The sequence below is a fragment of the Microcaecilia unicolor genome, unplaced genomic scaffold (assembly GCF_901765095.1).
Source record: "Microcaecilia unicolor unplaced genomic scaffold, aMicUni1.1, whole genome shotgun sequence".
In the NCBI taxonomy this organism is placed as follows: domain Eukaryota; kingdom Metazoa; phylum Chordata; class Amphibia; order Gymnophiona; family Siphonopidae; genus Microcaecilia; species Microcaecilia unicolor.
The window spans coordinates 300,143-314,435 of record NW_021963013.1 but is presented as its reverse complement, the minus strand read 5'-3'; the positions used below and the strand labels follow the sequence as shown (position 1 = coordinate 314,435).

Here is a 14,293-nt window from a genome sequence, read left to right as displayed (position 1 = left end):
AAACGCCTTTAAGGACGTCCAAAAATTTTTTTTTTTTTTTTTTTTAACGGAGCCAGCGGGAGGGGGGAGAAAAGGAGGGACCTGGCGCCACCAGGTTTGCACTTGCTCAAGAAGAGCCCTCAACAAAACCTAAAAATTAGGCTTGGAGGCCTAGCCAGAGCTGCTGCTGTGTGTGACCACCACCTGCTGAGATAGAGAACATACTGAGGAGTTTCCGGCAGCACATGACCACATATAGGGAGGCAAAAGGATTGCTCTCTATCTCCCCCTGCTGGTAGATGGACACAACCCACCAGTCTATGGATTGATCAGCATGATGATATGGAAAGGCAGTGGTTCACAACCAGTCTTCAGGGCACACTTAGTTAGCCAGCCAGGTTTTCAGGATACCATTTGCACAAAATGGAGAGAGTGTATGCAAAATTATCTCATGCATATTTATTGCTGGTGTGTTAAAAACCAGGCAGGCTTGGTGTGTTCTGAAGGCTGGTTGAGAAGCCCTGCGCCTAGGTATACATATTTAGATTTATAAAATCCTATCCATAGGGCCTTAGCTGTAAGCCTCACACCATTCTGATAGTTTTATAGAATACCTCCAAACTATTTGTAGGTCGGGAGGCCATATTTTCAAAAGCACAGACACAGTATATTAGATGAGGTCTTGCAAAACAACCTGTTCAAGGGCATGGTTACTTTATTTTCCTAATAGATATTCAATGTATCATCTTTCTAGCTCATTAGCTAATTAATTACCTAAAACACATCCTATAATTTGACTAGTGTAAAAACTATATAACAGCTGCATGTTCTTAACCATTTTAGTTAGGATGACGACCTAGATCTAATACAAACAAGAGGCAATTTTCAAGCTGACTGCACTGGTACCAATCTGCCTATACTTTTTTTTTTTTTAATGAAAGTCTTTTATTAAATCCAGAAAAGAACAATACACCAAAAAAACAAAAACAAACCCAAGTGCAGCAAGGCACAATTCAAATTGTAACAAAAACCGATAAAGCACAAGTAACAATCCAGTATCTGGAATAAAATACTAAGCATTGTAACTTTTGTTTTCTGCACATACTTTTTAAACCTACAGACTTTGCACCAAATCGAAAGGGATGTCTCTTCATAATGGTACCCTTTTACTAAAATGCGTTAAGATTTGGAGTTTATACAGCTTAAAGTAGGATTTTCTTGCTCATTAACTCCAAATCTAATGCAGCCTCCTCCTGCTGGAAGGCGTGCACAACCCATCAGTCCAATCCTGGGCCGGTCCGGAGGGACGCTAAGGAAAGTAGGATTTTCTCGCTCATTAACTCCAAATCTAATGCAGCACTTTTTAGGGCATTTTCAATTGTTTTTTTAAAATTCAGGTCGCACACTAATGTTGTCATTAGTGCACGACATCTGCTAGGAGTTAATGCTAAGAGTTCCTGATGAAGGAGATTCCGAAACGGAGCTCTGTTGAGCCCGGGGATGATAAGAACGGATAAGTGACTGTATCTATGAATGTGGCAAGCACTGCTGTTTCAAGTTTGAATCACGGACCTTTTGAACTTTTTGCCGGCACATTTGCTTAACTGTTATTTTCATTGGACATTGGCGTTTAAAATTTTTACTTAATGTTATTGAATATTGATTTGTGGTAAGCTCGGGGATGAATGTGGACATGGTAAATTGGAGCTTTATTATGGGCTCATTGTTCATTTAAATGATTCCATGTGACTTGCCGATATATAAGCAAGGGTGTAGCAGTTCGATACTGACAGCTGCAACTTTTCATTTAAATACACTAAGCAGGTTTCTACCTTGGATAACTCTGTTTTGGAGTGGTTGTGATGTTAATCCCCTCTATAGCGTGCTATTTTAGAAAACTTCTGTTGAGGAGTTAACGCGGGAGCATTTACCACCTCCTATTTAAGAGGCACTATGTGCTTCTACTTTAGCACTGCGTTATCCATTTAGTGCATATTAAGGGGGTCTTTTACTAAGGCGTGCTAGCATTTTTAGCGAATGCTAAAAATAAGTGCGCACTAAACGCTAAAGACACCAATGTATTCCTATGGGCGTCTTCAACGTTTAGTGTGCGCCTATTTTTAACGTGCGCTAAAAATGCCAACGCGCCTTAGTAAAAGATCCCCTTTGTATAACTCGCTAGCTAGATAACACTTCCACACCGATTCCCTGCCCATGCCATGCCCTCTCCAAAATATTTTTTTTTAAATTAGTAATGCCCTCGTCAGCACATGCAAACAGGAAAAATACTATACAACGCTGTAATGCATTTCAACTGTAGCCTGTTTGCACATGCAAACCGTGTGTTGAAGTCTTAATGTCCTTTAGTAAAAGGGCCCCATGGGTGCTATGGTATGCCACACATGGTTTTAGCTACTTTGAGAAAGGGCAATTGATGAATTGCTTTGAAAATTGCTTCATACTGATCACATGGTCTGACTTGCCAAATAAACAGAAATAGTTTTCAAGTCATTTCTTAATGTAGTATGAGCACAATGTATTTATTTCATTTTCAACATATGTCTGCCCTGCTTTTTGTTCTGTGTATATAGTGTTCTTACACATATTTAAAATACTGTACCGTGTAAATGGTTGGCAAGGTGGACTCATCAAAATCATATCAAAATCTAGTCTATTTAGTTCCTGCAGCGTTATCCCCTAGAGCAGAGAAAAGTGAAAGGGATATGTTTTAGACTTGTGTTATCTAGTATTTTCTTCATTTATTCTGAAAAGAGGACAAATTATGTGCTGTCACAAAGTCTTCCTTGAGAAACCTATATTCCAGTTCTACTACACAAAAAACAAATTTGTTTGCATTAAAGAGTTCATTGTGTCTTTATCACTTAGAATAGTGGGTAAAGCAAATTCCAGCTCAGTAACTTCTGGTGTTGGCTGTGCATTAGTCCACATTTGGCTAGGTTTTTCTATCTATCTATCTATGTGTCTGTGTGTGTATATATATATTTATTGAATTCAATTATGAATTAAAAAAAAAAGCATAGTCCCCAACAATGGGGAGATGGACAGAAAATGACAACCAATAACCAAATTGAGAAATCGGGATATAAATCCACAAACAGCCTATAAATAATTAGCCTCTTTTGACCCACCAGCTTCCTTAACTATCAGAAATCTTTCACGCAGAGAGGGATCAAAAAATAAATTTCTTATTACTGTAACTAAACATCTACAAGGAAAATGCAAACAACAACAACAAAAGGTGCTCCTAATGCAAGAGTACACATTTTAAATCAAGAAACTGGTTTCTAGAAAATTGAGTGGTCAGGTTTATATTTATTAACTGCCATATCCAATACCTTCCTGTGTTGTCAGTTCTGCTTTCTCTATCAGATACATACTTAGGCTGAAGAGGGAGGGGAGAGTCAAATGCATATGAATATAAGAACTTAAGTAAAGCCATGTTGGGTCAGTCCCAAGGTTTAATTTGTAGACAAAATGAAAATGGAGATGTGAAGCTGAGGGAGAGAGTGGATGGGCCAGGGCCAGATGTAGGAACAACAGGAGAAGAGTGGCTGCTCTCTGCTGTACTCCAGTCTGACCCTCTCCCTTCCTTTTCTTTACAAGTTAAAAAGAAGGTTAAAAAGAACTGCATTTCTGGGCCATTCTTTCAGCAATTAAGCCCTGGTCAGACCAAACCCAGAAGCAACCATGGTCAATTCAGGTCAGTTGGAACTACCCAGCCCTCCCAAAGGTACGACTTCTGGAAAACATGATGCTTCAATAAGTCCTTGTGCTCAAGGGCTCTGTAATAATAATTATTGCTGCAATTATGTACTTTGGTTTGTATGATGAAGACAAATTTAAAATACAATTTAACTAGCTAATGAGGGTACTTTGCAATGTTAAATTTTGAAAACCATGGAAAATTAACATTTCTGGATTGTGACCCCATACCATAAATTTGGATATCTCTCAGCATCTAATGATTTTGTTGATCTTTATATTAAAAACAACAAAAAAAAGAAAAATCTGCACTAAAATCAAACAGGAAAATCACATACAAATTACAAAGCCTAAATTATATCTGAAATCAAGATTATTTTGTTCAGGTCTTATATCTCAGGTAATGGGACCAAATAAAATTAATCATGTGAACTAAACTACAGAAAATAAAAAAAAAAAAAAATCTACAAAGCACCATTGGGATATTTTCAAGAAAGAACAAAGCATAATATACAAAATCCTTATTGAATTCTTCAGACCTGATATCCAGATAAGTGCTGCTGACTGGGGCAAGTCACTGATTTTCAGCAGCAACTGTCCAAATAATGTCACTGAAAATCATTGCAGACCACCTGGTGATATCCAAATAGTATCAGGGCAGTATGGGGAAGAGCAGGAAATTATCTCGAGAGTGGCGATATTCAGTGCCGTTATCCGGATAATTATCCAAACTGAGGAGAGAAAAATTGCTGTCCAAAATTGTCTGAATAGTGACCCAGATAGCAGTGTGGCATGCTGCCATTATCTGAATACTCCAGCAGTTGGTGGCAGTACCTGGATATTCAGTGCTGCTATCCGCTTGCCCCCAAATTCTATATAGTGCGCTTACATTTAGGTGCCGAAATCGGCATGGATTCTATAACACCGCGTGTAACTTGTCTTAACAAGCTAATGAGCGCTGATAAAAGCAGTTAACAAGCAATAATGAGCACTAATTAGCACTGATTAGAATTTAGGCGCACAACTCGCTAAGCGTATTCTGTAACAACATGCGCCAAACTTCTAAAGTACTGAGGCAAAAAGGAGCAAAGTTATGGGTGAGGAAATGGGCGTTTCAAAATTTAGGAGCCTAGTTATAGAATATGGGCCAGTGCGCCTAACTCTACGTGCAGAGATTTACACCAGGTTTTCGTTGGCATAAATGGATGATATCAGCACTGAAATATCAACTAAGCGTATTCTATAATTGGCGCCTAAATGTAGGTGCCATATATAGAATCTCCTCCTTAGCGGCTAGCACTGAATACCTGCGAAGTATGGCATTGACTAGTTTGTTTTTTGACCCGGCAGTTTCGTTCTGTTTTCCAGCTCAGCTGGATCCAGGGCTGGGAAATAGTGCATGGGTCTTCATGGGTCTTCACGCATAACTACCCGAGTATTCTTCCTTATGTTATTTTCTCTCTCAACTCACTTAATCCAGCCAGTGCAGCAACAGCTCACAGGCAGGGGTCATGGACCAGGGCTCTCTTCCTAAACCCTACAATTATAGATCCTAAAATTAGCTACTGGGTACAGTCACTGCATATTGATAGTGCCGAACCCCCAGAGAGCAGACCACCTGAGCTAGGAACCAAATCCAGTCAGGGTTGGATTTATGCACATTGTGGCCCCCAAGAGGTCCCCCTCAATTAGTAGAAAGTGAATTTTGGGTTCATTAGTTTCCCATGCTTGTGAAAAGTATGCATAATATGCTACATCACATACAAATATTTTATTAACTATTCTTAAATACATAATAATGAGGTCCCTTGTAATTTGAGGCTCTAAACTGAAGCTATACTGTAAATCCAGCCCCGAATCCAGGTTGCTCTGTATCAACAGTGTACAATCCTGCCACTGAACTACTGGTTCAACTCCACTTTTGTGTTATCTGATTTAGCAAAAAATATATATATTTAGAAAATAAAAAGTTGCTAAGCTCACAGGAGCCTCTAATTTCCAAGACGTATTGCAGATGATAACACCACTGAACAGAGTCGAAGTAGTGTAGCTGAATGGCAGACAGGTATAGCGAGAAAGCACAGAAATCAGTAATTGCTTTAATGCAGTAACTATTAAAGAAAAGACTGAGAAGGCAGAAATGATGAAAAATACTGTGACCATTTCTTTTGTCCTTACTAATTCTTCATTTAGTTGTGAGATAACACAAATGTAGAGTGGCATAATCAAAGACAGTTAATTAGCAACAATGCCTTGGAGTACATCATGATCTCTTAGTTCAAAGAAAGCCAAATAATTATTTTTGCAATGCATGTATTAAATGGGGCTTAAGAGGTAATCAAAATGGATCAAGCAGAAGGGATATGCCAGGAAGAAAAGAGAGAACTGAAATGAACATATGACTGTCTATCTTAAGCACTTGAAATGGCTGCCTGTGAAATATTGTCTTCTGTACAAATTGTAACGCATTGCACACTGTACCATGACTCTTCTAGTTATTTGAAGACGGCTGTGGTGCAGTATGGCTCCCATGTGTGTATTGCAGTCACAGGAGCACTGTAATAATGTGGTACAGTGGTGGAAATAAGTATTTGATCCCTTGCTGATTTTGTAAGTTTGCCCACTGACAAAGACATGAGCAGCCCATAATTGAAGGGTAGGTTATTGGTAACAGTGAGAGATAGCACATCACAAATTAAATCCGGAAAATCACATTGTGGAAAGTATATGAATTTATTTGCATTCTGCAGAGGGAAATAAGTATTTGATCCCCCACCAACCAGTAAGAGATCTGGCCCCTACAGACCAGGTAGATGCTCCAAATCAACTCGTTACCTGCATGACAGACAGCTGTCGGCAATGGTCACCTGTATGAAAGACACCTGTCCACAGACTCAGTGAATCAGTCAGACTCTAACCTCTACAAAATGGCCAAGAGCAAGGAGCTGTCTAAGGATGTCAGGGACAAGATCATACACCTGCACAAGGCTGGAATGGGCTACAAAACCATCAGTAAGACGCTGGGCGAGAAGGAGACAACTGTTGGTGCCATAGTAAGAAAATGGAAGAAGTACAAAATGACTGTCAATCGACAAAGATCTGGGGCTCCACGCAAAATCTCACCTCGTGGGGTATCCTTGACCATGAGGAAGGTTAGAAATCAGCCTACAACTACAAGGGGGGAACTTGTCAATGATCTCAAGGCAGCTGGGACCACTGTCACCACGAAAACCATTGGTAACACATTACGACATAACGGATTGCAATCCTGCAGTGCCCGCAAGGTCCCCCTGCTCCGGAAGGCACATGTGACGGCCCGTCTGAAGTTTGCCAGTGAACACCTGGATGATGCCGAGAGTGATTGGGAGAAGGTGCTGTGGTCAGATGAGACAAAAATTGAGCTCTTTGGCATGAACTCAACTCGCCGTGTTTGGAGGAAGAGAAATGCTGCCTATGACCCAAAGAACACCGTCCCCACTGTCAAGCATGGAGGTGGAAATGTTATGTTTTGGGGGTGTTTCTCTGCTAAGGGCACAGGACTACTTCACCGCATCAATGGGAGAATGGATGGGGCCATGTACCGTACAATTCTGAGTGACAACCTCCTTCCCTCCGCCAGGGCCTTAAAAATGGGTCGTGGCTGGGTCTTCCAGCACGACAATGACCCAAAACATACAGCCAAGGCAACAAAGGAGTGGCTCAGGAAGAAGCACATTAGGGTCATGGAGTGGCCTAGCCAGTCACCAGACCTTAATCCCATTGAAAACTTATGGAGGGAGCTGAAGCTGCGAGTTGCCAAGCGACAGCCCAGAACTCTTAATGATTTAGAGATGATCTGCAAAGAGGAGTGGACCAAAATTCCTCCTGACATGTGTGCAAACCTCATCATCAACTACAGAAGACATCTGACCGCTGTGCTTGCCAACAAGGGTTTTGCCACCAAGTATTAGGTCTTGTTTGCCAGAGGGATTAAATACTTATTTCCCTCTGCAGAATGCAAATAAATTCATATACTTTCCACAATGTGATTTTCCGGATTTAATTTGTGATGTGCTATCTCTCACTGTTACCAATAACCTACCCTTCAATTATGGGCTGCTCATGTCTTTGTCAGTGGGCAAACTTACAAAATCAGCAAGGGATCAAATACTTATTTCCACCACTGTACCTGCTTTCAACATTTTTGTTTGGAGCGAACTAGATCTGTTGCTTTTTCTGTGGCAGAACCAGTAGAGTGAAATAAACTGCCCCTGTGACTAAAGGTGGAACTGCAGCTTACTACTTTCAAGAAGAATTTGAAAGATTATCTGTTTAATATGGCAGATTTTGTGCCTACTTGAATTCATGCCTGTTTTTGGACTCATGGACTTATAAAGGTTGTTTTTTTCTGTACCGTCGTTACCAAAGTTTTCAAGGTTTGAGTATGCTTTTGTATGTGTTTATTTTTTATCTCCCGCTTTGGATAAAGGTGGTTTATAAATAAAATATTCTAATCTATTCTAATCCTATTTACAGTAGGAAAATAGAGATTTTTTATGAGACATACATAGTAGATGATGGCAGATAAAGACCTGTATGGTCCATCCAGTCTGCCCAACAAGATAAACTCATAGCACAAGGTACGATGTGGTACCACATAAGTATGCTTATCTTGATTTCTCCTTGTCATTTTCAGGACACAGGCCTAAAAAAGACTGCCTGGAACTGTCCTTGTTCCCCAACCAGTGAAGCTGCAATCGAAGTCCCACTTCTGCCCATCCAGATCTGTCTAGCCATGATCAGGGGACAGACTTTAGAAGTCTGCCTGGCACTGGCTTTACGTCTCAATTACTTGAGTTACCATCTAATCACTGCTAAATTTGTTTGGTTCCATTCTCTTTCCATGCAGGATTCTTTGGTGTTTATCCCATGCATTTTTGAATTTTGTTACCATTTTCATCTCTACTATCTCCCACGGGAGGGCATCTCAGGAATCTACCACCCTCTCCATGAAAAAGTACTTCCTGATGTTAATTCCTGAGTCAGCCTTCTGCTCAGTTAAATGGCACTGGCAAGTCCAGGAGCCGATATTCAGCAGCACTTAATTGGACAGTGCTGCCAAATATATGCTCTCACTGCTGTGGCACTCTACAATTAGTTCTGGGGTAGTCCAGGGGACAGAGTTGGGAGTTCTGTGGGCACTGGTGATGTTCAGTATTGATACCCATCATACTTTCAAGATCTCTTAGGCCATCTTTAGCTTTGCCTCAACAGCACTTCAGGAATCAATGCCATGACATGACATATTAAGGTAGATTTGAATATGAGAGGACTGATTATTCAACATAGGTGTAAATGATGGGAATAAAGAAGCAGAAAAGAACGTAAGCACCCATACTCCTACAGAGCTGAAACACTCTTCAGCATCACACCAATGCCACACAGGGATATGACATTATGCATCGCATACACTATCGTGATTCTATCTATACTCTGCCCTGGTCTTCTCAGTAAAACTGAAAAAAAAGGTACCTTCTGCTGACTGAGGCCAAAACACTTTCATTAACAGGTTATGATCAGTGGAATAATCCCTATCTTCAGGAGTGATAAAGATAAGAAATGCAAATATGGTACAGAAAGTCAAAGAAGTTTCAAACAGAAAAATTCACAAGGCCATTAAGCAAAGGGTTTTCTCAATGACATAGTGGAAGTTTGGTGAACAGATTTGTTCTTGATAGAGGATCACTTTATTTGTTAACTGTTGATAGATTTGCAATTTGCTGTAGGGAAATTAGATAGCATTTAATGGATTACAGGTCACTAGGAGTATTACAAACAAAGTGAACTGACCTATGGAAGACCTTTAAAATTCAACCAAGATAAAGCTATATAAGCAGGGTAACAAACTAGGTAAGGTTTTAAAGATAAGAAGTAGACACATTCCCAGTGGTAGACACTTAAAAAAAAAAAAAAGAAATATTGAATCGTGATGAAAAATATAATACATTTGCGGTTACAAGAAATGCAATTACTTTCTAATGCCCTTGGTTTTAAAATTTGATTTACACACTTTTTATTTATTTGATAATTTATCTCCCACAAGGTCCTATTGAAAGTTCCAACCCCAGATATACTGCTCACTCTTTAGAAAATCTAATAACTACAATAGCAGTAATTATTATGTAAATGAGGGAAAAATCTCAACTACTACAGCTATATTCACACATCAGTGTTAATTTTATAGCATGTAGAAAAAGTCATCACTGACTGAAAAACCCTCAAATGTTTATTTTTTATCTCTATACTTTTTATTGAAAAAAAATTTTTTTTTTAAATATATATCCTCTAAATTGAATGACTGTGATGTCTAAGTGAAACTAAAAAATAACTTGTTCACTTATTGGAAAAAGTAAAGCCGTTCACTTATCTTGTCATATTCTTTTTTCTCAGAGGATCTATATATTTTTTTTTTTTTAATTTTTCAATAAAAAGTATAGAGATAAAAAATAAACATTTGAGGGTTTTTCAGTCAGTGATGACTTTTTCTACATGCTATAAAATTAACACTGATGTGTGAATATAGCTGTAGTAGTTGAGACTTTTCCCTCATTTACATAATAATTACTGCTATTGTAGTTATCCTATTGAAAGCTCTACAAAATACTGACTTGCTTTCTGCTATTAACCAGGCAAAGAGACAAGAAGCTCATACAGCTGTATATATACATAGGGGCCCATTTAGAGACCTCCCAGTACCTTTCTTTTTTTATATCCCCTCCAATGTGTAAGCGAGTGTGTCTCTGCTGATATGGCAACAGACCATGGCTCTCCCTGGGGCCTAATGAACTCAGAACTGTTCCTTGGCTGCTAACTAATGACTGGGCCTCTGAATTGTTCAAGTTTAACCTATTCTTTATATATCAAATATCACTGTCAAAAATCTTGTTTGTTTGCTTGATTCTTATATTACGTGGAGGGGCATAATAGAAAGGGGTGCCCAAGTTTTCCTGAGGACGTCCTTGCAGGACATCCCAGTGAAGGGGCAGGGATACCCATATTATTGAAACAAGATGGGCGTCCATCTTTCGTTTCGATAATATGGTCGGGGACGCCCAAATCTCAACATTTAGGTCGACCTTAGAGATGGTCGTCCCCGGTTTTCGGCGATAATGGAAACCGAGGACGCCCATCTCAAAAACGACCAAATGCAAGCCATTTGGTCGTGGGAGGAGCCAGCATTCGTACTGCACTGGCCCCCCTCACATGCCAGGACACCAACCGGGCACCCTAGGGGGCACTGCAGTGGACTTCACAAATTGCTCCCAGGTGCATAGCTCCCTTACCTTGTGTGCTGAGCCCCCCAAAACCCACTCCCCACAACTGTACAACACTACCATAGCCCTTACAGGTGAAGGGGGGCACCTACATGTGGATACAGTGAGTTTCTGGTGGGTTTTGAAGGGCTCACATTTACCACCACAAGTGTAACAGGTAGGGGGGGTATGGGCCTGGGTCCGCCTGCCTGAAGTGCACTGCACCCACTAAAACTGCTCTAGGGACCTACATACTGCTGTTAGGAAGCTGGGTATGACATTTGAGGCTGGCATAGAGGCTGGCAAAAAATGTTTTTAAAGTTTTTTTTTTAGGGTGGGAGGGGGTTAGTGACCACTGGGGGAGTAGGGGGAGGTCATACCCAATTCCCTCCAGTGGTCATCTGGTCAGTTCGGGCACCTTTTTGAGGCTTGGTTGCAAGAAAAAAATGGACCAAGTAAAGTCAGCCAAGTGCTCATCATGGACGCCCTTCTTTTTTCCATTATCGGCCAAGGACGCCCATGTGTTAAGCACGCCCCAGTCCCGCCTTCGCTATGCTTCCAACACGCCCCCGGGAACTTTGGTTATCCCCGCAATGGAAAGCAGTTGGGGACGCCCAAAATCGGCTTTCGATTATGCCGATTTGGGCGACCCTAGGAAAAGGATGCCCATCTCCTGATTTGTGTCGAAAGATGGGCGCCCTTCTCTTTCGAAAATAAGCCTGATAGTTTATTAACCAATACAGCTATAGCTAGCATGTACTGAACTGACACAGTAACCAAACTTTGATGGTCATGGGAGCTGAAAATCTTTAGACGATTGCTTAAACTAATGAACAGAATATTACTGTTTATTTTTTGCCCTTCTTTCAAATCTCAGCAATTAAATGTAATTCAGAGATGCCAAGTTATCCAATTTAGGTTAGAAACTTTTTGGCAAGTCCTGGCCAAAGCAGTGTGGGATTTGTAGTGCTTGATCCTGTCCACTGAAATCAGTGCTGCAAGTCCCATAATGCAGAAGGGTGGTGTGGTCAAAAATCCAGGACTAGCCCAAAATCTACAGCCTGGAACTAGGTAACTTGGCATCTCTGGTAACTGCACGTGGTTGTTGAGCATTAATTCTGAGTAGCCCTTGCTACTAGACTTCTCTGAATCATGTTCATATTATAAATGCACAGGAGATGAGTCTCTTTCAATTGAAAGGAAATTCTGGAATGAGAGGGCACAGGATGAAGGTGAAAGGTGAAAGACTTGGAAGTAACCTGAGGAAATACTTCTTCAAGGAAAGGGTGGTGAATTTGTGGAACAGCCTCCCAGTGAAGGTGGTGAAGAAGAAAACTGCATCAGAATTCAAGAAAGCTTCAGACAAGTACAGTGCATAGGATCTCAAAGAGAGTGAAATGAAGAGCAGAAGACATGGATGGTGCAGACTGGATAGGCTTCATTTTTCTATGTTTAGAATAGCCTTTGCTCTGCACACTTTCTTTCTCTTTCTGGTAATCAGTAATGTCCACTTATAAGGTTTCAGACCTGCCAAGTCTTCCACATCAAGCAGGAGACTCCACTTTCACGGGTCATCTCCTGCTGGTGAGTGTGTTGCAGGAATTAATACATGAATTTGTGATACTTCAGAAGTCAGACAGCACACACCAGTATGAGAGAGAAATCTTCTTTATTTGCCAGCAAACAAAGCAAGATATCAGTTCTAGCTCTCTTCTCTCTCTTAGCTCTTTTTGTGTCATGTGGCTTCTGTCTCAGCTGCTTCTCTTCTGCTGTCTCTCCTGTTGTCTTCCAGCTTTCTTCCAGCTCTCCTTCTGACGTAAACTGCTTCTGCTCCTACTTAAATAGGGTCCTAAGCCCTCCTCCTAGCCTAGCCCCCTTTACTCCCAATTGGTTAAGGAATAGATTGGTCACTTTGCCTCAACCAATCATTACTTTTGAAATATCAGTTACATAGGTTTGGTATTCCTCAAACTGACCTCTAACCTGGGGCCCCTCAAGCCAGACAATATGGCACTAGAACTCTTATATTCTCATCATGATTGATTTCTCATCTATAGCTTAAATTGCTTACTGGACTCTGGCATTCATTAAAGGGGTCAAAGGCTAGTCTTACTTAATGGCATACTGCTATACTTTCAGGACTATTCCTACAGTTACCTATAATTAATCAAGGAGAAGAGAGCTGACTAGTTCTGACCTTTTTCACCTATCAGCTCCATACACAGAACTAGCTAAGACCATAGTTAATTCAAAACACATGTTGATCTCCTCACAGCAGTCTTTGCTTAAAAAATACAGCAGAGAGTAACATTAGATTTCAAAAGGTATTCTACATTTAACTACACAGAATACACATATTCTAAAATAAGCATTCTTATAAGACATGTCTAAACATCAGGAATATCTAGAATTATTTAGAATCTAACTAGCATTAAACTAATTCTTTTAAAACTACGGCATGTCTGGCTCATGCTTTGTTCATTCATAATAGTTTACAGCTGTGCCAGCATTTAGCAATCCATCCCTCACAAGGGTCTTTCTGACCTTTCTGACCCAGCCCGGCAAGACTTTCAAATAATATGAACCATCTGGCATTCCTTTGCTCTGCTTGCAAGGTAAAAAGCTGATTTTGAAATAGGAATTCAAACACCACTTTTAAACCCCAGATTTTAACAGACTTAACACTTAATATGATTTCTTATATATAATTTCTCAGAGTAAACACTTTCTTTGCCCATGGCTGCCTCATTCCCCCCTTTGAGACTAAAATCAGCTTATGCAGAGATAAGTCTCACATCTCAAACTCTGGAGACTATAGTGATCCTAACTAGGAATAGACTTGTGAATCACCATTACCCTACTTGTTAAGGTCCGACGGCATACTGCCGAAGCACATGAGGCCAAGAAACAAAACAAAAACCCTGCTAAAACTAAGACTATTAGGGAAATGAACAAGGGACGTATCCAGGAGGTCAATGACCACCACCAGGAGGTAAGGTCTAATCCTCCTCGGTAATCCTCCACATTAAGGCTAGCCAACTGTAGGACTTTATCCATGGCATGCCTAACTACATGCGTCCTATTTATGACAATAGTACAGCACTCTGAAGAATTTAACACTGTGCAGAGGCCACCCTGAGCTGCAAAGAGATAGTCAAGGCCCATACGATTATACCGAGAAACTATACTTAATTCATTAATTTGATCCTGCAGTGCATTGACTACCACATTCAGCTCATGAACTAAAACATGGAGTAGGGACTGAAGTCTCCGAGTAGCCATACCTAGTTCAGTAATAC

The 14,293-nt window shown here is 40.4% G+C and overlaps 1 protein-coding gene across 2 annotated transcripts in view; it reads right to left on the bottom strand.

Moving 5' to 3' along the window:
- LOC115458734 (tRNA (cytosine(38)-C(5))-methyltransferase-like) overlaps window positions 1–14,293 on the bottom strand; it is a 144,393-nt gene that overhangs the window by 60,941 nt on the left and 69,159 nt on the right. The window contains exon 3 of one of the 2 annotated variants that reach the window (XM_030188558.1): window positions 2,600–2,676. The exons of the other annotated variant lie outside the window; for it this stretch is intronic. Within the exon in view, the coding sequence (XP_030044418.1) occupies window positions 2,600–2,676 (77 nt within the window). The remainder of the gene's footprint in view (window positions 1–2,599; window positions 2,677–14,293) is intronic. 2 annotated transcript variants of the gene reach the window in all.